The 21,959-nt window shown below is 39.2% G+C and overlaps 1 protein-coding gene across 3 annotated transcripts in view; it reads left to right on the forward strand.

Moving 5' to 3' along the window:
- PDLIM5 (PDZ and LIM domain 5) overlaps positions 1–21,959 on the forward strand; it is a 125,931-nt gene that overhangs the window by 94,374 nt on the left and 9,598 nt on the right. For all 3 annotated transcript variants that reach the window (XM_053940846.1, XM_053940847.1, XM_053940848.1), the window contains 2 exons: positions 2,916–3,079; positions 14,739–14,913. In XM_053940846.1, coding sequence (XP_053796821.1) covers positions 2,916–3,079; positions 14,739–14,913 — 339 coding nt within the window. The remainder of the gene's footprint in view (positions 1–2,915; positions 3,080–14,738; positions 14,914–21,959) is intronic.

A 21,959-nucleotide genomic window follows, 5' to 3' on the forward strand; every position in this document is an offset into this window, starting at 1 on the left:
TAAAATGTGAATGCTAGAGGCAGAAGGTAGGTGTGTCATAAATAATATTACAAGTGTTCTGACATGGAAATGTTCTTGACCTGAAGCTGACCTATGAGTGTCAGCTGGGAAGTCTGAGAAAGTACTCACACAGAGCTTGGTAAATACTTAAGGTTTATCGTTCCTCCCTCAGCTTCCCAGTGGTGACACTGAAAAGCAAGTGGGAGCTCTTTTCCATAATATATTGATTTTCTTAAATTTGTATTATTTTTTGTCCCTTCAAATCCTGTATTTTCTAGATGGTGAAACTTGGGTCATCACTGTACAATACCCTAGTGAGTTGCAAAATAGTAGTGGGGCTAATTGTGGGCATTGTACAGCCTCTTGTAGAAGATAAGTGTGCTTCTGGAAAGATCCATCACTGTATTTGTAAAGCTGGATAACTATACCTAGAGTTTCAGAGTGCTTCTCAGTGTAGATAAATGTGAAGTAAAGTGTTGAGGAATTAATTTTGTAGCATGAATTTCAAGTTCAGTGTTTAAAAGGTTGAACCTCTTATGAGGGGGATGCTGCTGAGGGTGCAGTGCATCTTTGGAAATGAGACAAAGATGGATCTGTCTTTCTGCAAAGAACACTGTATGTGCACTTGCAGCCAACTGATTGGAGGCTGTAATTCCAGAAAAATGGTGCATTATTTCATGCAGCCTGCCGTAGGTAGGCAATATGGCACAGTAGAGACTTGCCAAGCTGCAGTAGCAGCCTGCCTGTTGAATTAACAGGCTGAGCTAGTGGCTTGAGTTTATTCTATTTTTGCTTTGAAGAATCAGACACGCAATACAAAGGGTGTCTAAGACTATCAGAGGTTTTGCCCTGAGGCCAGTAACATCCTCTCTGTCCAAGTGATGGCTTCAGGCTTTTCCCTTAGGAAGCTTCTTGCTTGCGGTTCCTGGCACATAAACTCCCAGAGGTGATAAAAAAATCAGAGGTAGCTTATACCTGGATTTATAATCGTCTTTTTGTTTGGGATCATTAGGGTTTCACCTAATTTCTAAATGAAAGTCTGAGTGTCTCCAACATTCTGTTGCCTCACGAGCTGGCATGCCATGTAGTTCACAAGCCTTAGAATTCAACCACAAAAATGGCAATGGTAGTTTCCAATCAGCATTACAATGAGCCTTGTGGGCCTCCCTCAGAGTCTGCTTCCTTGCCATCTTCTCCCTGGAGGGAACCTTTTCTGCTTGTCTGAAATCCATTTTTGCTTGTCGAGTAGCCTCTGCTGTAAAAGATGACTGCTGAGTCAGCAGGATTTTCTTACTTCTTCTGACTGTTATGTTCCAGACAAAGGCAGCAAAGAGGTGCTAGACTTGAAAAGTTATTTGACAAGCAGCAATGAGCCTCTTGGATGGAGAAGGAGGAAACTTTCTTTTTTTAGCACCAACAGTGTTAACAATTCTTAAAGTTGCAGTGGGACTCTGGCCTGGAATATGGGTTACATGTCAAATATATTCAACAGTACAGAAGGATGTTTCTGCAATAATGAAGTTGCAGACATGCACTTTTTGCATTGTGAAAGCCAATCCTAAACTACTGTGTCATTTTCAACCACTGCTGCTATTTCACATCAGAGGGTACTTACCTCTCCTTTCTCTTTCAGTCTGCGTTAGCACTTTTATGCCCTGTATCTCCACTGCCTCAAAATCTACCTGTAATAAAGACTTGGATCATGAGTCTCAAAGGAGTCTAACGTGCACCTTCAATGCCTCCATTTGAGCTACACAAATGTCTTTAAATATCTTTTCAACATTTGAAGATAATGGAATGTAAGGTCCTACTTTGTGATTCTCTGGGCTTGTGCACACTGTGTACAGCAAATCCACCAGTGCTGGTTCAGGACGGCTACTGCTGTTACCAGAAGCCTACAATTGCCATAGCTGTTACTCATTAAACTGAGCATTCAGATTTATTCTCCAAACTGTGAATAACTTTTTTATCCCTTACCTGGAAGAAGATTCTAAATGCATGAATTATTTACCCTGTAAATCTAGAGACAACAAAAAAAATCAAGGTCGTGAACCTGTGTTTTGGCCTCATGGTGTGTTCAAGTTGTTGCATGTCATATGGGCAAGGCAATACTGTGCATGTGCAACATTTGTAAAGTAAAAATAGCTTGTGGATTTTTACTTTACAAACTTGGCACAATCTAATTCTGGGAATGACCCTGGTGAAAATACACATGGTGCACATGTGCTGTAAATTTGTTTTTCTTCAATAGAGGAAAGAATACAAGGCTTCTAGTGTGTTATCGATGGATTTATAAATTGTGCAAAATATGTTTTTGGAATGGTATTTCACATATGTATTTGACTATATTTCACAATGTTGTTAATTCCCTGGTTTTGATGTACATTTGTTTTGCAAATGACCTTTATTACTCCTCTACTTTGACTGTTTTAAATAAAAGTATTTTATTTTCAGCTTCCCAAATGCAAGAAAGAAATTAAAAATTTTCTTGCTATCGGTGTAATTAGTGGCTACTTGCATTCCATGTGGATTGTGATTAAGTTCAGTCTTCATCATGTGTGCTTTTAAAGAGCTAAAAGAGTTCTGCCAACCCTTAAAATATAAAAGCAGCTGTAGAGGCAATATAAAATATTGTGCATGTTTTTTAATTACTAAAAAAAACTTACAACTCTTTTAAAATGAAAATTGTGAAGGGGTTCAGTTGACTATATTGACTTTTGGCAGACTTTACTCAGATGTCTAGTTCTTAGAAAGCAGCTTCAGTGTGTAACTACAACAGCATTGTTGGTGATGACAGACTAGTGGGTGCTGCATTGTTGCACCAGGGTAAGGGAATGTCACTCCACATCTCCATTTCACAAGTACTCCTGTTCTAGCAAGAGGCATTTATTTGCTTTTCCCTCATTTCTGAACAGTGATTCCCTGGAAGCTGCCCAGCCTGCTCCGGTGAGGAGCGTCCCTGCCTGCCAGGAAAATGTGGATGTGAAACCTGCTCCTGCCAACACCTCACCTGCCACAGTCCTCAAGCCAGCGGCACCCCTCGGTTCTGCCAAGGGCTGGCAGCCTCCAAACCAAGCAGGTAACTTCCAGAGAGGCTTTTTCTTGTTCACCTAAAGGCCTTTGGATGGCTCAGGAAAACAAACCTCACCTTGGGCGTAAAAACTACAGGCTTCAAATGGCTGTTTGTGGGTTTTGAGAACAGGCCAGTTTGCTTGGAAAAGAGAAGAAAAACCAACTTAGCCATTTTAGTAAACCAGTAGCCCTTTGTAAGTAGCCTCATAGATGTAATTGGTCTCAGAAACAAGCAAAATCAGTTGCCTCACACCTCTATTAAAAGCATTTATACCAATCAATTATATGTATATACACCCCACAGTTTCATCTTGGTGCTTCCCATGATTCAAGCATATCCCATGCTATTGCAGCATAGGTTGATATTATCCATATACATGTGTTTTCCAAGTGATATTTTCAGAAGTTCTAATTAAAAAAAAAAAAAAAAAGGCTGAAGCCAAATACATGAGTGTTCATGTATTTGACATGTGTAGGTTTTATTTGAGCAAGGTACCACATTATTACGTAGGTTTGGGTTACAGAGATTTGTGTAAAAGTTCTTACAAGGACAATTCACATAGCTACTACCATTGAATGAACTTTGGTGATTTCTAACCCTTTGAACCCACACCAGAATGTCTTATATCTGGAAAGCATTCTGTTTTCTTTATGAGCACTCCTATGTTATTAGATAATACAGATACATTTGTACATGAAATAGTCACTTGGGGTAATTTTTAAAGCTGAATTAGTCTTTGGTGCTGAATTAAACTTGTGTAGTAATTTCAAAGGATCTGGGAAATCTGCATTATTAATTAAGCTGTAGCTTCAGATTTTTCTTGCTATTATGAGTAGTCTTGATTCTCTTTCTGACAAGATAATTTGTAATAAGTAGCTCTGTTTGTTTGGTTTTGTTCTATGTAAGGGTTTTCCCTCTTTGGAAGTATATCCAGTCCCAAAATGGAACTATAGAAGCCCTGGCATAAAAATAAAGAAAAAAAAAATGCAGTGTCAATGCTGCATGTTTTATAATGGCTTTGGCACTTCAGATTGAATGACTGCTGTGGTTGGTAACAAGTTGACGTATTTTGGTTGGGCTGTGCAGTTCTGCAGGAAGCCTCAAGATGGCAATGCACTGTCGTTGCTGTACTTTCCTGGCAAGCAGTGAGTCTGCTAATGAGGGCAAGGTAAAGACTTCTTAAAATTTAGATCAGTTTAATTCTAGCATTGTTTTACTTCTCTGAGTTAGCTAGAATTAGAAGGGGAAAAAAAACTCAGACTGAACAGTAGCAACAGAAACCCCAACACTCTTTCAAGTTATGTTTTTGATAGCACGTGTGCTTAAGGCGAGCTTTTGTGGGCATGTCATAATCCTGCATTTTTCTAAGTGTCTGGTTGTGCTTAACGTTTGATATAACTTTGTCTCACCAAGTGATGAATAATTATTTAACTTGCATAGAAACCACCCATCAGTTTGGAGTTTCTGTAGTACCACACTCATTTTTAGTATGTTGGTAGGTGTTTCACTACTAAATCCTACTAGCATGCTCTAATATTAATAGGAGTCAAATGTTTGAAATAGGCATTTTTTAAAAAATGTTCACAAAGGAGAAAGATTTAAAGAGATTAATTAAACTACACTTGATTCTGTAGTGCTCTGAAAATCTATGCCTGTGCTCTTGCATAATGTGAAAATCTTGGGGTTTTTTTTTGTTTTTTTTTTTACATCAGAGATATCGAGTAGGCAGGTGAGAGGGAAAGCCAGGTGGAGAATTTTTGATTATTACTTTAAAGAAAGCTTAGAAAGTCCATACTGATAGAGAAGCTGATGGAAAGAAATGGTCATGGGAATGTCAGCTTTGTGCTGCCTTGATGAAGCGTTCTGAGATGCACTGTTTAAGTTCCAAAGAAGCAAAGCCATTACCTCTCCCCAAATATATTGGGGTAGCCAGAAATAAAAGCTGTGTGAGAAAGAGGCATTGAAGACTCAGAGTTCTCTAAAACTGGAAAGTACAGGGAAGATATGCAGCAGTGTGAATGGCAACTGCCCAGGAATTAACAGGGTGGGAGGAGGTACAATGTCCTAGGTGCCAGAGGAGCTTCAGTTAACATTTGCACCTTAGGAACACAAAGAGTCACCCATTGCCATGGGAAGCCAGTCTGTGCTTGTCCCCTGTAGGTGGAACAGTGTTCAGACAGGTAGAACTGTTTCAATAATTGAATGTTTTGATAAAATTAGTCAGATGTTGAAGAAAAAGAAAGACTAAGTGTTTCAGAGAATGCTTGGACTTTAGTTCTGTTGTTTCTTTGCAGTCTGAGCATAAAGTTTTCCTTAAAGTACAATTTCCAGTGCTCTACAGGCCAAACAAAATTTGGCTTCATAGGCCATAAGCCTGACAAAGTTTTAGACAAAAAATCTCCTTTGATTTCATAGCTGAAATCTACCTTAGGAAATAATTAGAAGGAAGATACAATCTTATGTAAATGTATAGCAGTATGCTATTAACAGCAGAAATGTATTGGGAGCACAATTTTGTAGCTCTGATACCACTCACCCTTCTAATGAATATTGTTTATAACACCAAGTTGTTTCCAAAGCAAAACAGGCATGTCATAGGATTTTGTTTGTGCCTGGGGAAGCTGTAGGATGCTGATTGATGGTGTGGCATGAAGATTACCAGTGATTTTATTAAGTTGTCTGACTTCAGACGTATGTCATTTGGGTAGACAGCATCTTTTCAATTATTATTTGGAATCTCTCTCTGTTGTATAGACCACCCAGAGAATACCTTTTTTTTTTTTTTAATAGAAGTGTGATGGCTTCTTTTTTAGCTTCAGTGTAGGGGTTTGGGGTGATTTGTTGTTTATTATTGGTTTTTCTCCTTTGAGATTGTACAGAGATGCCTGGAGGTGTCAGAGGGATTCTGTTGTAAATGAGGTATGAGCTATTTCATGACCTGGCCACAAGATGGTCCACAGTTGAACGGCTGAGATAGTGAACCTGGAGATGCTTCAGGGATTGGATTTCTCTCTACAGAAGTCAGTAATGATCTGAGTGGATTTCACAATGATAACATCTTTGGGCCTGAATTACCCTCACTGGCTGTGAGAGTCATTCATGGAGTATCCATGAACGCTACTATGCTAGTTGCCCACTATGCTGGTAACAGAGGTTTTATTCCTCTTTGGAACAAAATCCTAATATTACAGGATACCTCAGTGGTTTGCTAGAGAAAATGGGAGGTGGTTGCCTCATGCTTTTTTTAAAGGCATGGGTAAGAAGCTGAATAAACTTAATTTTTTTCTACTGTTGAAACAAGTAAAAACACACTGTTACTGTCTGTTATGTGTGCAGACTGGAATTTATAATAGTTCTCACTTCATTTTTGTTGAGCTTCATTATGAAGCTCTACTCACCTACCAGAGGCAGAAGATTTTTACAAGATTATTTTAAATTCAAAGAATGAAATAACCCAGAACATCCTGGCTATATTGCAGTGAGCTATTCTGTATTTGATAACTATGACTCTACACTTACATAGCATTGCTCGCCCCCAAGGAACCCTAAAGCTCTTTCTAGTCCTGGGCAAGGACACTGTGCATGCACAGGAATGGCTTTCACTCACCACTGCCATGCAGCCACCTCGTGGGTGAGAGATGACAGCTGCTTGTCAGCGCGCCGTGACATTCCATAGCAACTTGAAAGGAAGTGAATAGCACCGTGGCAAATTGAAGCTGCCGGGGCAATCTCAGAAGGTGTAATTGCCTGGTAAGCACAGCTACACCAACTGGAGTCAGTCCAGGAGACAAACTGTTCTCAGGGAGAGCGTAGCAGGATCTGTGATGGTCAGGACTTCCAGGGTTACGTTTATTACATAAAATTGCCTTCTCTTTCCTGCCATCTTTCAAACCTATTGCTGGGGGCTGAGCTGCTGATGCATGGGGACCGCATGGGCTGTGTACCAGGCACAACATTGCCAGTCTCACACCCTGCCTTCCAGTACAGGAGCTGGGCAGGCAGCATCCTGCTTGCTTGCTGGGGTCCTGTGGGATGGCAGGGTGCCTGTGGGGAGCTGTTATAGCTGGTGGCCAGAAAGGCTGGTTTGCTTCTTGGAAAGGAGAGTTTCATTGCCGTCGATGCCCTTTGTTCCTCCTAGGCTTTGCAGCTGAGTTAGAAGAATGGGATGGGGAAGGTTTGTGGTAAAAGTGTTCAAAGCTGCTGTTTCAAGCGTCTCTTTAACTCAGATGTGCCAGTTTCCTTATTCCCAGGGTCTCTCTCAGCCTGGTATCACTGGGATATATAATCCCTTTCCAGCAGAGCTGCTAGGGAATGTCAGCATATTTTGCAATATGCACAACTGTCAGTTGCCTAATCCTGAGCAAGCACATGTGTTAAGCACATGATCCCTTCAGCAGAGGGAACACACTTAGAAACTGGCTGCAAGCACATAAAAAGTACTCCCCAGACAACTTTGTTTTAAAAATTTTGCTATTTCCTTGAAGTTGTTTTTGTGTACCTGGTAGCCTTGAATTTACCTCCTCTGGAGTTATCCATAGCTTTCTTGCTGCATTTTCTTTTTGATATCCCATTCCTGCAATGATACTAAAATTTTAAAAGCAAAAGAAAATGTAAGCCTGTTCCTAGGCGTGGCTTGACATCGTGCTCTATTGGCAGTTTGAGTCTTTGTTTCCTTCCTTGCTACTTATTCTGCTACTTATTTATGTAGAGAAAATGGGATAAAAATTATATATTAAACTGTGGAGTTTGGCCATCAGGGCAAACAGAAAGGAGCTGTGAGAGGGAGGAAGGCACCAAGATCTATTGTGCAATTACAAAATGCTTGCACTGCCAGTAAGTCCTTAAGGGATTAAGTACCATAAAGGGATGGACGGCAGCACTTTTTGTCGTTGTCAGTCTTGTTTTTCTGTGTTTCATTTGTAATTGCACCAGCCCCTATATCAATTCTCTCGATCTTGCAGGCTATACAGGCTGACTAAGTTAAGTTGATAGCTTTGGGAATACTTCTATATGGAAAAAGCAACCAAACTATTGTCACCATCGCTGTGTTCATAAAGTTCTGGAATATTGTTTTGAGGACAGTCTCATAATAATTTGGTTCATTTGTAGAACAGGAATTTAAAGACAGGACTAATTATAGGAGCTCAAGGAGCTACTTCCCCATTGAGGGCCAAGGTCTGAATATGGGGAAGAAAATGGGTTAACATTGCTAGTCATTAAGACAAATTCTTACATTGTTGTTATGGCCTCTGTTAAAAATAGGTCCCAAAACATTTCCACCATTTTTCACTGAAAAAGGTTGTTGAAGGTTGCTGCTCCATGATGTAGTCACCATTCATAAAAGCAGAAATCCTTCTCCATAAAAGTGTTATGATTGACAGGTCAAAATACAAAACTTTTCTGATCCTGGTTTATGGACTGTAATTAATTTTTCATCTAATCTAGATTATTATATCATCATGTGACAGCAAACCACAAGAGTTTGTTCTTACAAGTTAATTAATGTGAAGTCACTTAGCCAAGCAAAACCCATTGTGAAACCAGAGTAATTTATAAATGTTAACCTTGATGGCAGTATGAAATTTTAACTCCTGTAGAGTTAGTGAAAAAGTGAGTGTGTTTCTAAAACTTGAATGTTTATCTTTAAGAACGGGCAGATAATAGTAATGATGCAGAAATGTACCACCTGCTTTTTAGAGACAGAATGGCCTAGTGTGCCTCAGTACAAGATCTGCTGAATAGCTTTTCTACTGTAAACATGACATTAGACAATTTTCCTGTGGTTTGGCTTTGCCAAATTCACGTGCTATTTGCACCAAGTTGCACCCTTAAATGAATTGTTTGCAGTAATTGGACAGATGCATGTTTCTTTCTGTGTTCCTTTAAACAGAGATGCAGAGATTTTTTTTGGCTCTGTGCTTATTTCACGCACATCAAGTGGGAACAATCACTGACTTCCAGAATTTGATGTTCATTGTCTTTGATTTGTTAAAAAGTAACTTCTTGTCACAGACTGACTCACCAGATCAGTTCCTCTCCATTAGTTAGCACCAACTCAGAGCAGTGATGTGTCCTGTTCAGATGCACAGGTGTAGGGCATCCAAGAATTATGCCTAATATTTTTTCAGCAAATGAAAAGCCAGTATTCCTCTGGTAAATGCATTCTTATTGGAATTCAGTGTTAAACATCAGCTTCATGAAATTGACAGATAATTTACATGAGACTGGACAGACATGCTCTCTGCAGACATAGCCAAGCTGTCGAGTTCAGAAGAGGAACTAAAAGCAAGGGGGGTAAAATCTTATCTGCAGAAAGCTACCAAATGGGTTTCTATACTGCCACTGCAGAGAAATGCAACACTGTAGTACAGGACTTCATTTTCTCTTTCTTCCTGGGTCGTTTTTTGATAAAAGCAATGCCAGTTGTGCCAAATTTGTGACGGTATGTGATGTAACAAATCAGAAGGAGACAGGCTGAGCGAGCCAAAACCACCATACTCATTTTAATTAAGATGCTTTACAGCTAATTTACCCAGAACCTTTCCAGTTGAAAGGCTGGTTACTAATGCAGGAACTATTCCCTCGAGTTGCAGGGGCTGTTGAAATGGGGCCAAGGTGACACCTGTTTTGATTTTCCACGGGTGCATACAGCTTTCACCCGGCATTTAAAGACATGATAATGGTTTAGTTTGTCCTGTTCTGCCTTTAATCAGCAAAAGGAGTTTAGCTCTGACTGTGTTTCCAAGACTTCATAAGAAACAAAAAAACAACTATGGAGTACAGGGGTTGAACTTCGCGTTTGTTTGGCGGGGGGGGGGGGGGGGGGGGGGATGGTTTGAGGTTTTGTTTTGGGTTTTTTTTCTCACCTTGTACTTGTCCTGTAGCATTCTGCACTGAACTTGTGGGATTTCATGCAGGCCTGGGAGTGGATGGGGTGTTGCATGCAGCCAGTGCAGTGAGCTGATAGCAGAGCTTTTCAGACACGTTGCTTCATCCGGCCATCTGTTTGGTTTTGAGCAAAGGAACAGGAAGATTTCTTACACTACAGATATATTAAGAAAAGTCAAAAAATTGTATGAAATGTATGAAGCTTTATATTTTCTGTTTATAATACAGTAGTTTGATTGCAGTGTATAAATCACTGAGTTAGAACACTTCAAAATGAAGTTCTGGCACTCCCACTGCTACAAGTAGCATTGTTATTTATAGATATTACATGAAGGCTGATGTTATGTTTAAGTGAGCGTTAAACAGTTCAGGCTGTTGTATTGTTGCTATGCACCAGAGAACCTCTGTCAAAGTGACTTTGGCACTGCTGTGTATCCGCCTTTCTCCCTTTGTCTTCCAAACCTTTCAGCAGTGTTTGCAGTTATCCATGTGCTCAGCGATGGAACAACCTATTGTTAGACTAACAAGGGCAAAGTCACGCTGGGATTTTTTAAAAAGGAAAAAAAACAGGCAGTTCTTTACCCTGCCTGAAAGATTGTTAAATATTAAACTAGCCATACCAAGGAGTTCAGTGAAAGCAAACACTGCGGGTTTGATAAACTTAAACCTAATAAAGTAGAAAGTTAATAGTCAGGTACAGAGTGTTTTTGGTTTTAGAAAAAAAAAAAGCAATGACAATACATCAGTGTAAATCAATAGTGCTTTAGAATGTTTAATTAAAAAGAGTGAAGTGAAGCCTACAAAACTCCAAAATTTGGCCACAGACATCTTCTCATGAGTTGCAGAGAACCCAAATCTCTCTGGTACTCAGGTTAGAACAGCTCCTGCTGGAGTGTATAATTCTTATAAATTATTTATTTTATTTATTAATTGAATTTATTGATTTTAGTTTTAAATCTTCAGACCACCCACAAAAGTTGTTATCCTTTGTTACATTTCAAGAAACGGAGGTGGCAAGAGGAAATATGGCATGTGATTGTGTCATCAGGATTGTGTCATCCCCCATTACTAATCAGTCACCATTTGCAATTAAAAATGTGCATGCACCTCAACACATCTTGGATACTGGGGCATCTATCTCCCCAGTATTCCTTGAGAACAAAGCTGCTAATCATATGTGTAAAATATAAAAAACAAAGTATAAAATACAGACTGGTTGCCAAGAACTGAGAGGTTTTCACTTAGATTGTGTGTAAAGATTTGTACCTACTTTGGCATTCCTCATGTGCCCTGGTAAAATCTTCTCATTGCAAGAAAAAAACCCACCTGCATCATTTTTTTGGGTCTGATGTTTTTAAATCAAGTGGTTGCGTTTCAGTCTGAAAGATTTCCAAGGGAATAGAGAAAAGGAATGAGGGGAAGAGAATACGTAAACTTAGAGTAGCCCCTCTCTATCTGCAGTAAAAACATCTTGTTACTCTTAACACTGGAGTGTTAAACTTGCTGTTGAAGTAGAAGGAATATATGGGAAATATCAGTGTTCTATCTAAACAAGCAAACAGGCCTAATATTTGAAGTTGTCTAGCTACAAGAGGAGGAATAGTGTTGGGAAAAGTACTGAGAATTCATACAGATTTAAATGGGGAATTAATAGTGGGGGGGTTTTAAACCAAAAGCAAACCAACTAAATGAAAATGTCACCACCAACAAAAAAATGGTCTGTGGGTTGCAGGGGAAGTAATGAACCTTTAGTGAAGTTACTGAAGTGTTAAAGGTATGTTTGTGGCCTGTGGAAAGACAGAAGTGGCCAATAAAAGCTATCCTCCTGCTGGTGTTCAGAAGGAAATGAGTAAGATAAAAGGCTGAGGCAAATCAAGCAGTGAGGAAGGGAGAATGATCTATGATGATAAAAAGGGAAATAAATCTAGAGAACTGTAGAAGAAGCCAGTATATCAAATAAGATATTTGATATAGGTATAGATATTACAGTACTAGTACTTTACTGGTGTATTTTTGACTGTACAGGACCAACAAGGTCTTAATGTGATTATCAGTAAAGAGAAGGAAAATCCTTGTGAGAATGCTGTGGGCACAAATCAGAAGCATGGGCAGAGAGTGTCCTCAACACTAAATGCCCAGCTTGGTTTTGCTCAGGTCACAGCTCTTGCTTGGCACAGTATTAATTTGTGTGGTTTCTATTATGTTTTGCTTAAAAGAGAATTTTTGTTATAACATGATGGACTATCTCCTTCTCTCACTTTTTAGTGCTTTAAATAACTTGGAAATATCTGATCTAACAGCTTTGTAGAGAAGGTTTCTGTAGACAAATTCTCCTCCTGGCCAGTAGTAACTTTGAAGTTAGATAGTGTTCGGAAAAGCATCATTCACAAAAACAACAGTAATGAAAGCTGTAATGAGAACAAAGAAAAGAGAGCAATTGTGATGTTTGTGCTTTTTTTTTTTTTCCCTTAAGCAAGCAGAAAGACTTTTTTTTTAACGATGCAGTGCAAACGAGACAGCTGATACGTCTGAATGGGCTTTGGGATTCAGTAGATAACCCAGACAGAAATTAGCAATACACTAGAAGCTGTGTTGCAATTTGATTTATGGCAAAAGCAGTCTTCAAACAGATTTGGGTTTAGTGTGTATTCCTGTCTCATGAAATGGGATCTGAAAATTAAAAAACCATGTGTGATGACAGAGGAAGAAAGTGCTATTAATCAACACCACTTTTGTTCATGTCTTCAAAGCTGTTCTGCCACCTTTTTCATTTTTATCTCTTCCTAGGTTTCAGCTTAGCAGGCATTTATAATCTAAAGTGAGCTACAGTAGCAGAGTGACTTATTCAAGATCAAGTGCCTCTATTCCTAAATTCTTTCTGCTCAGGAATGTTGAATGATTCAAGAATAAAGATGCTATTTTTTCAAGATATTGCAAATTCATTAGTTATACATGAAATAAAGTCTTGTTTTAAAAAAGAAAAAATAAAACTAAAACAAGCAACACTTATGAATTGTTATACGTTTTGCTACTTCAGATTCTGAAAAGGATCCAAAAATATGTCCGTCTTGAAATGACTTGATATGAGAAATTTTTGTAAACCAACCACTTAAACAAACAAACAAACAAAAAATATATATGAGTATATTTCTTCTTCATATGCAAAAAGAGTAAGCAAAAGCAGGTATTGAGTCCATATCAGCAGGTTAATACCAAGTCTAATTACAGTACAAATGCATTGTTAAACAGGATTTCTCTTCCAGATGTGTTAGCCTACATGTGAGTAGAGGAGGGGGTTTCTATAAGTTCAGGGTAATGTTTGGATTAAACTGTGTAGTGCTTGGCTATATTCTGTAAATAGTACAATATTGGCATTTATGTTGGATTTTCTGTGGATTCAGTGTTGCTTAAATCTCTCTTCTCTGTGAATTAGTATAGCACTTCTCTTTCAGCAGGGAATGCAGTGTTTTGCCTGAAAAGTTCTTGCAACTTTCCTGTAGGTCAGAGGCTGATCAGCATTACGTTAATGAAGAGAAACAATTTTTAATTTTTTCCCTGGAAGATATGAAAAATGAGAGAGGATGAGTAGCACAAAGATGAGCAGCTCCACAAACTAGTTTTTTTTGCAAAGCTTCATACCTTCAATGCCTTGACCCTGGTGTTGGAGAGCTGCATATTTGCAGCAGTAGCATCATCCTGCACTGTCCGATGTCTTGGTCATTGCTTGGTTGTTTGCCTCTGAGTTTCCACTCGGGTCTTAATTTCACTCTTTGATTTACAAGGTTTAGCAAGGCTGCACTAAAGACAGGGAACCAAGTAAACACTCCAGGTTTTTTTGCCTGTTGTTGCAAACAACAGGCTATGGAAATGTGGGCTTTTTTGTAATGTACTTGAAAAAGAAAGATACCTCCTCTTGACAGGAATAACTGCTCCCATAAATCCATGTTGTTGTAGCATGTACGTTACCAAGGTACATATATCAATAGAGGGAAAAGAAAAGCAGAGTGCTGCTTGTTTCTTCACTACCCATACAACAGTATCATTTGTGCCTTTTGTTTTTGTAAATGCATTTTTCAAACTCAATAAAAGTTTGTCTATTCTCCAGCTCTAAAATCCTGAGTACACATGGATGTGTATAGCTTATACATTTCTGAAAATGTCAGGGTTTTATTTGTGTCATACTTTTATAAGGAGGATGTGAACATGACCTTTGGAGTGCTTCAGATGGCAGAATCCACTGATCTAGACCAGTCTTTAATTTCAATTTAGAAAAAAATTTTGCTTATACAGTACTCTAGTTTAAATTCCTACACATGTTGTATTGAATGTATGTTCTTGTTTAATGTGTTAGTAATGATGTATGATCCATTGCACTCACTGTGAAATTCTTGAGTAGGTATGTCATTTTCTCCTGCCTCTGTTCATATACTGATGTTCTTGGCTTCAGCTTTTGTATCTAAAACAAAATAATGCCTTCACAGGTTGTATATTCTTTTACCTAACTTCTTCAACATGTTAAAATTTGTCCACTACCTCTCCAAGTTAGCCAAAACCATTCTGTGTTATTTCACAGACATTTCATAAAGTAGGTAGGATTTTCTTGGTAACTTATTGGGGGAGGAGGGAAAAATGAGTGCTTTTTAATATGTTCCTTTAAGGAGGCAGGTATACACTGGACAATGATGTTAGGCAAATGCTGTTAGTTGCTTGTGTTTCAAGTTAATTTACTTGGTACCGAAAGATGGTCCTCTAAAAGCTTTTGGCATTCTTTCCCCAGCTCCTGTCAGTGGATGGACATCAAACAGTATTAAATCACCTGGAACAACTGCCCCGAGTGAAAAAGCTGCAACAACACCTCAGCTAAATGAGCAAGACACGTTGGTTCAGCGGGCGGAGCATATTCCAGCGGGGAAGCGCACTCCCATGTGTGCATACTGTAACCAGGTCATCAGGTGTGTATCTGTTTGCTGGGGGCACACTTTGGGGTGCGCAGAATTGGCTGTATGGCCAGGCCCAGAGAGTGGTAATGAATGAGTGAAGTACCGCTGGCCACTGGTCACCAGGGTTGCTCCCCAGGCTCTGTATTGGAGCATGTCCTGCTTAATATCTTAATCAATGGTCCAGACTGAGATCTGGACCATTAGTCACACTTGCAGGTGGCTAAGTTGGGCAGAAGTCTTCCTCTGATGGAGTGTGGGGAGGCCCTGCAGAGGTATCTGGACAGGCTGGATCAATGGGCTGAGGTCAGTTTTATGAGGTTCAATAAAGCAAAGTCCTGTGTCTTTCACTTGAGTCACAACAACCCCAGGCATCACTACAGGCTGGGGCAGAGTGCCTGGAAAGCTGCCTGGCCAAAAAGGACATGGGAATGCTGATCAACAACAGCTGAACATGAGCCATCAGTATGTCCAGGTAGCCAAGAAGGCCAGTGGCATCCTGGCCCCTATCAGCACTGGTGTGACCAGCAGGACCAGAGCAGTGATTGTTCCCCTGTACTCAGCACTGGAGACCACACCTCAAATCCTGTGTCCAGTTCTGGGCTGCTCCTGACAAGGACATTGAGGTGCTGGAGTGTGTCCAGAGAAGGGCAACAGAGCTGGGGAATGGTCTGGAGCACAAATCCTATGAGGAGCAACTGAGGGAGCTGGGATTGTTCAGCCTGGAGAAAAGGAGGCTCAGGGAGGACCTTACCCCTCTCTACAGCTGCCTGAAAGGAGATTGCAGTGATGTGGACGTTGGCTCAAGAGTCAGCAGGTTTATAGTCACATCAGCAGTCAACAGTCCTTCAATTATTCTTTTATCATTATGGAAATAATGTTCCTCAAGTGATAGGACATAGCCACAAGATGTGATGGGGAGGTTTAGATTGGATATTAGGAAAAGTTTTTTTGCCAATAGGGTTGTCCAGCTTAAACAGGCTGCCCAGGGAGGTCTTGGAGTCACCATCCTGGAGGTATTTAAAAGATGTGTAGATGTGGCACTTATGAACATAGCTTGGTGGTGGACTTGGCAGTGCTGAGTGAACAGTTGGACTTTGTGATCTTATAGATCTTTTCCAACCTAAATGATTCTATGATTCTGTGCATCCTGCAGCCTCTCTCACAGTAGGGCTTTGTTTTGTTTTTGTGGATTTTGATTCTTTAGTCACAAGTGGTTTAAGGCTTCATTTTGGTAATGCAGAACACTGTTTTCATGTGTAGTTTATCTAACAAAACCGAGAATTAAACTACTTTAGAGGAAAAATATTGTGACCTGCTAACAATCACAGTCTTGCAGTCTATTTTACAGAGAAACAGAAAGCTGGATGGAATGGAGTAAATGTAAGACCAAAGAAAAGTAAGCAAGTTAGTTTTCATGTATACACCCATTCCAATAGAATTGGGACTATTGGCTAGTTGGAAACCAATCAGAGAGCATAGCATTGGAAAAACTAATGTTGATTTCTAAAGTGTAGTTTCTAACTGAGAAGAAGAAAAATAACATCCCCAAGTGATGTTTTAACAATTACTGGGACTGGATTGATAATAATTTCCTGTATTGCTGGATTTCAAGCTCTTTGATGGGCTCTCTGGCCTTTGGATATTATGGTAGCTATTGTCCATTACTTGTATAGCATAGGTAGGAAACATTAAGCATCACAAACACAAGTTTGCCAATAGAGATTAGGTTAAGTAAGTTCTGCTGATCCCATAAGATATCCTACCGTTAGCCAGAATTTTGCATGGAGGAAGAATTGAATCTTGGTTGCATTGTTCCATCGGTGATTTCTGACAATTAGTCATCATTGTCTCATTCAGGGAATTGTAACTGCTTTTATTGCCAATGTGCAAATCATCCTTGTTTTCATCCACCTTGCATTTTATTTTCCTTGAAATAAAAGGATTATTGAAAGAAATACATTCTTCCAAAGTGTTTTCTTCTTGCTTATTCAGTCATTTGTATTGTTGAGCTACAAGGGGAAAGTAATAGTATTTTTAAATTTTTTTATCTATATCCCATGTTTTCAGTGGACAAAATAAGAGAGCCTGCATTATGTTTCACCAAGATTAAAGAAAGAGACTTTTATTGATGAGAAAGTTCTGAAAAATGAGGAAGTCCATAAGTTGTATAATTTTCATTCATTATAATAGAAAATCAGCCTTTCCAGTATGGGTTTTTGTAGCCTCTTGAGCCCTGGCTTGGATTCTACATCAGAACCAGCCAATGCAAATCACTTGATCTTTAGAGGTGAAATGAGTCCAGTTTGTTTGCTTCCATGAGATTTCTGTTGTGGTAGTTCACTACTAGTTCAGTTAGCACTGCGTTGATTTTACAAGACTCTTTACTAATGGATCTGTGATGTTTTGGAAAAGTTATTCCTACTTCCACTGGATAAGTCAAAGAAACAAAAATATATTAATCTAACCCCCTTGAAGCAGTAGAAAGTACATTCCCAACACAGGTGCACCTATGCATCTTAATTCAGTTGTTTTTTGGTGTTTTTTTGGTGGTTTTTTTTTTTTTGTGGGTTTTTTTTTTGTTGGTTGGTTGGTTTTTTTGTTTTTTTTTTTTTCTTCATTGAAAAAAATCAAATATTAGTATCAGAAAAGGCATATTTATTTTTGGGATGGAATTAATCTGATTCCTTGAACTGTTTGACCTATACAATAATTCTGTCTTTAGTATTCTATTACTTTTTGTTCTCTGGGATTTGGATTTGTGTCTAGTAAATAACATGCAAGAAATTATTCATTTTCTTTTTTGCACTGTTATTTTAGTTTTAAACCAAACACAAAGTGGACTATATGCTGCATTTTTCATACAAGAGACTTCCTTGCCTTTTACAGCAGTTGTGGTTTATCAGGGTGTGCTGATGCTTTGTGCTGTGGGGTCTCAGTCCTGAGCAGTTCCCCTGTCCTCTTGGCCCTTAAATCACTTTCTGGTGCTCCCCACTCCCCTATTTTGATCACAAAAAGAGATGAGCTGCTGCCCTCTAAGTAGGGCAGTCTGTTGGTCTGTGGAGCAACATTTACTCCTTAATGGATAGTGAGGGTAAACTGCAGAGGCCCCACTTGATTGTACTTAAGCCATTGTCACCTCTTGTAAGTGACACCTTTTCATGAATAGTAATTGGTATCCACATCTGACTTCTTTGTAATTTGCAGTTGGTGTTTAAATCCTTATATTTCTTCATATGTTAAATGCCTGCTCAATTATTAAAAGCAAGTGTTCCGAAATGAATTGATGTGCATTAATCAATGCCAAATATGCCTCATGTTCACAGTATACAGTGGATGTGGAAGACTGCAATGGCATTTTGAGTTCAAGTTTTAGCATAATTACACTTCATGCCCTCAGTGGTACCTTTACCTATGAAAAGGTAGGAGGAGGATCAAATGGCATTGCATTGTACATCTGTTTTGAAGCCAAAATGCATTCTGGAGTTGTTACTTTACACTCAGGCATAGAATAACCATGGCTGGATGAGCCAAAACCTTTCTTAGAGACACCTTATAACTTTTTAATATATCTTCAATTATTCACATAGTGATTGTCTGAAGGTTCCAGTTTTTCCAAAGCTTCATTAAGTAAGCTTTTCTTTCCATGTCTAAAACAATCAAAGCTGTAGGCAAACTAAATTTCTCTTGATCTACTTGCTGTGACGGTCTGGCAGACTTCTGGCATTTCCTGAAGAAGACTTCTGGTTCCCAGACAGCCTTACCAAGTTCTGCACTGCAGAGTTGGCTCTTCCTTTGAAGTCCAAATGTGTTTTCTCTGGATCACCATTGCAAACATACTCTTCAGCGTGGCTGCTGTGAATGATGACTTGGCTTTGTCACCTTTTCATAAAGCTTAATTGTTTTTGAAAGCAAAAAGCACAAAGGAAAAAGTAAAAAGGTGCTTCCCTTCAGCATCTCCTGTACACAAATTGTATACTATGGCATTTTTAGGGGAGAAGAAGAAGAAACTTGGAAGAATGTAGAACTGCTGTATGGTTAACTGTGAAGTGATTGGCCTTCCTAACAAGTGGAAAGCCTTTTTGATCTCTCTACCACCAAATTTCAGTTCTGGCTTACTATCATAATACAAGCCATAAGAGAGACTAAATTACTGGCATACTAATATAATACATCACAGTCACACTGATGAAGTTATATTCAGTTATGAGCATTAAGTAATTGAAATTGCACTTATGTTTCCTTTAAGTTGCTCACTTCTCCTTTCAGATTGCCCCAATATCATTGTTACATGCAGAACCCATGTAGTAGTCTGAGGTGACTACTAAAATCATGTACCTTTAGAGCATTAGATTCTGCAAATACTCTTGTAAATCAATCAGAATCTCTTTCCAAGAAATAATAAATAAATGACTAGTTTGTTTTCATCTTTGAGTTCCATTCACATGGTCTAGGTGGTAATGCCAGAAATTTGTTCAGAAATGCTCAGCATGTCAAAGTAGCCTGGGGTTAGAGGCACATTCATAGCCAACTGTTGCCAACTGTTGGGTCATCCCATATCCCATTTGGACAGTAGGAATGTGGGTTTTTAGCACTGCTTTTACAAATATGTTCTAGTTGATGGAGGCGTGTGGGATTTTTACTGGTTTTGGTATTAAATGGGGAAGAAATGAAGGATGAAGACATCTACAGCCATCTTCCTAGCATTCCATCCCCCTAGCTACTTCTTTCACATTGCGTGAGTGTGGGCATCCTGCCCCCTTACTCAAATTGGGACTTTAAAGTCCTTTTCAAATTAATAGAGGAAATAAATACCTTTCATTACTGGAAGCTATCATTTTGATGGCAAAATTATGCAGAGACTGGGAACACCTCCAAGTTCTGACTATCATGTTTTAGCGTATTTTACATGGCAGGTATTTCTTTTTCTTTTTTTTTATTCTTCCATATTCTTTGGGGCAGCTTTTAAGTTGCAGGAATCATTAAGCCGCAGTATCAGCTTGACATATTTAAACTGCGGCCTGATTGAAAGTAAAATTGTGTTTAGAAAGTGTTCTTCTGGACATGTGTGCACAGGGAGTCAGTGCACTAATGGAACACCTCGTAGACATTGTGCAGGGCACAGCCCCAGCTGTCTGGGGGCTTTGGGAGAGGAACTCTGTAGGTGCACTCTCGGGCTGTTCCTGGTCCATCTGCGTTCCTGCGCACTGTCCTGAATGCCTGACCTCAACATGTCAGGGCTGTAAACTCTGGAGAGCTAAATACACAGATGTAAAAATTCCTTCTTCTCCTGTTGCTGGCATGCCTGCTTCCCAGTGCAGAGCTGAGCCTGCAATGGAATGCAGATGGCAAGAAACTCAATCCTACCTGGAGCCAGGAGAGCGTCTTTAATGTCAGCCCTGTGTTAATGAATCTGTTAAATTAGCCTGTGCTGACACGGCACTCTGAGGGCACTTTGTTGTACATAAGGGCTTGTATTGTTTGATCAGTACATAACTGAGAGGACATTGATGTAAAAAGGTGCTTGTAGAGTAGTGGGAGGGTATCGGGTTAGGTCTGCGTTTGCACTGCTCAGGCATCTGCTGGGAGAGGGGCTGGAGAGCTGCACTCAGCCCCAGCTCCCTCCTTAGAGCTTCTCTTCAGGAGCCCTTTTTTATTCTGTTCCCTCCAATAAACAGGGGTGAATAAAAGAAACTGGCCTGGACTAAGTATGTTCATCTTGCAAGGTCTTCGGGTTATCCTAAATCTTTGCGTCTATACTAAGCCTGGTTGAGTCCATTGTCTTGGACTTCTTATCCTGCTGAAAATAGATAGCGTCGCCAGAGAAAATGTAGAAGAGAAATCACAGTCTTTACACTCAATCCTTGATTAAATTGCCCTCTGTCCTCAGCCCATTTATATTTCTATTTTAGAGTCAACATAAGCAAATTTCAAGGTGGATTTGGGGGGAGAGGGTTATTTGGGTTTTTTCTTTATTGCTCTTGCTTTGTTCATATGAAAATCTTACACAAAAATATTCTTGTAGATTGATTACTTGATTTCCAAAAAAATGTTTAGCAGTAGGTAGTCATATTAGTACCTTTCAGGTTCTTTTCAGTGCAGTATTAGATTAGGAAAAAAAAAGAAAGAATTACATCTTTTCATTTTTCACTACTTTGAAAACTTGCATGTTTATTGGTGTTGGAAAAACAGGAAATCTGGTGGGGGAGATGAACCACAAAGTTCATCTGAAACCTAAATTATGGAAGGTTGAGTGTTGGTGGGATCTTGGAGGCACCTCTTTGGAGTAAATATGTTCTCTGAAGATATTAACATACTGAAAATATTTTCAGATGAATATAGAGACAGTGATATAGACCTGGGATTCATAAGTTACAAACTGAGAATTTTTTGATGACTGAAAAATGGATAAATTTCTTTTCTATTAACTACATTGCGTTAACCAGACAAATGCTATTAAAAGTATAGTTATTTTGCATTTGCAAATGATAGAGGAAGCTGCATGTTTGGGAAAAAATAGACCCATTTTAATACAAAAAAAAAAATTGTCCTATCACTAGGATGGGTTATCCTGTAAGAAACTTATTGGTTAGGAACAGTGATTGAATTTTTGTCTCAGAAGAAACTGATGTTATCTGCTCCTAGTGGGGTCAAGTCTACATATCTTTGTAGACTCAATATGAATGCAGACTGTAGGAGAGCTGATCATGTTACCGAGTCAAATATCTCTTTGCAATAGATGGAATTGGGAACATGGAAAATCTTCTTCTTCACTTCTCTAGCAGACACTTCAGCACTGTATTTAATGTAGTTCTAAAATAAGATTCCTGAAATGCGGTGAAGTGAAAAGAATTAGTGTTTATTCTGGGCAGGTATTTCTAGGAGAGAGTTCAATGGAGTTGGATACAGTCAACACTTGGAGCTTTCTTAGACCCTGTAGGAGGAAAAAGGGATGGAGCAATGTATGTGTGTGAACAGTGTAGTAACGGCACAGAGCTATTGCAGATAAATCTATTAACGGCTTTTGCAGGAGCCCAGGTCCATTTGCTGACAATATCTCT

This window comes from Vidua chalybeata, chromosome 4 (assembly GCF_026979565.1).
Source record: "Vidua chalybeata isolate OUT-0048 chromosome 4, bVidCha1 merged haplotype, whole genome shotgun sequence".
Lineage (NCBI taxonomy): Eukaryota > Metazoa > Chordata > Aves > Passeriformes > Viduidae > Vidua > Vidua chalybeata.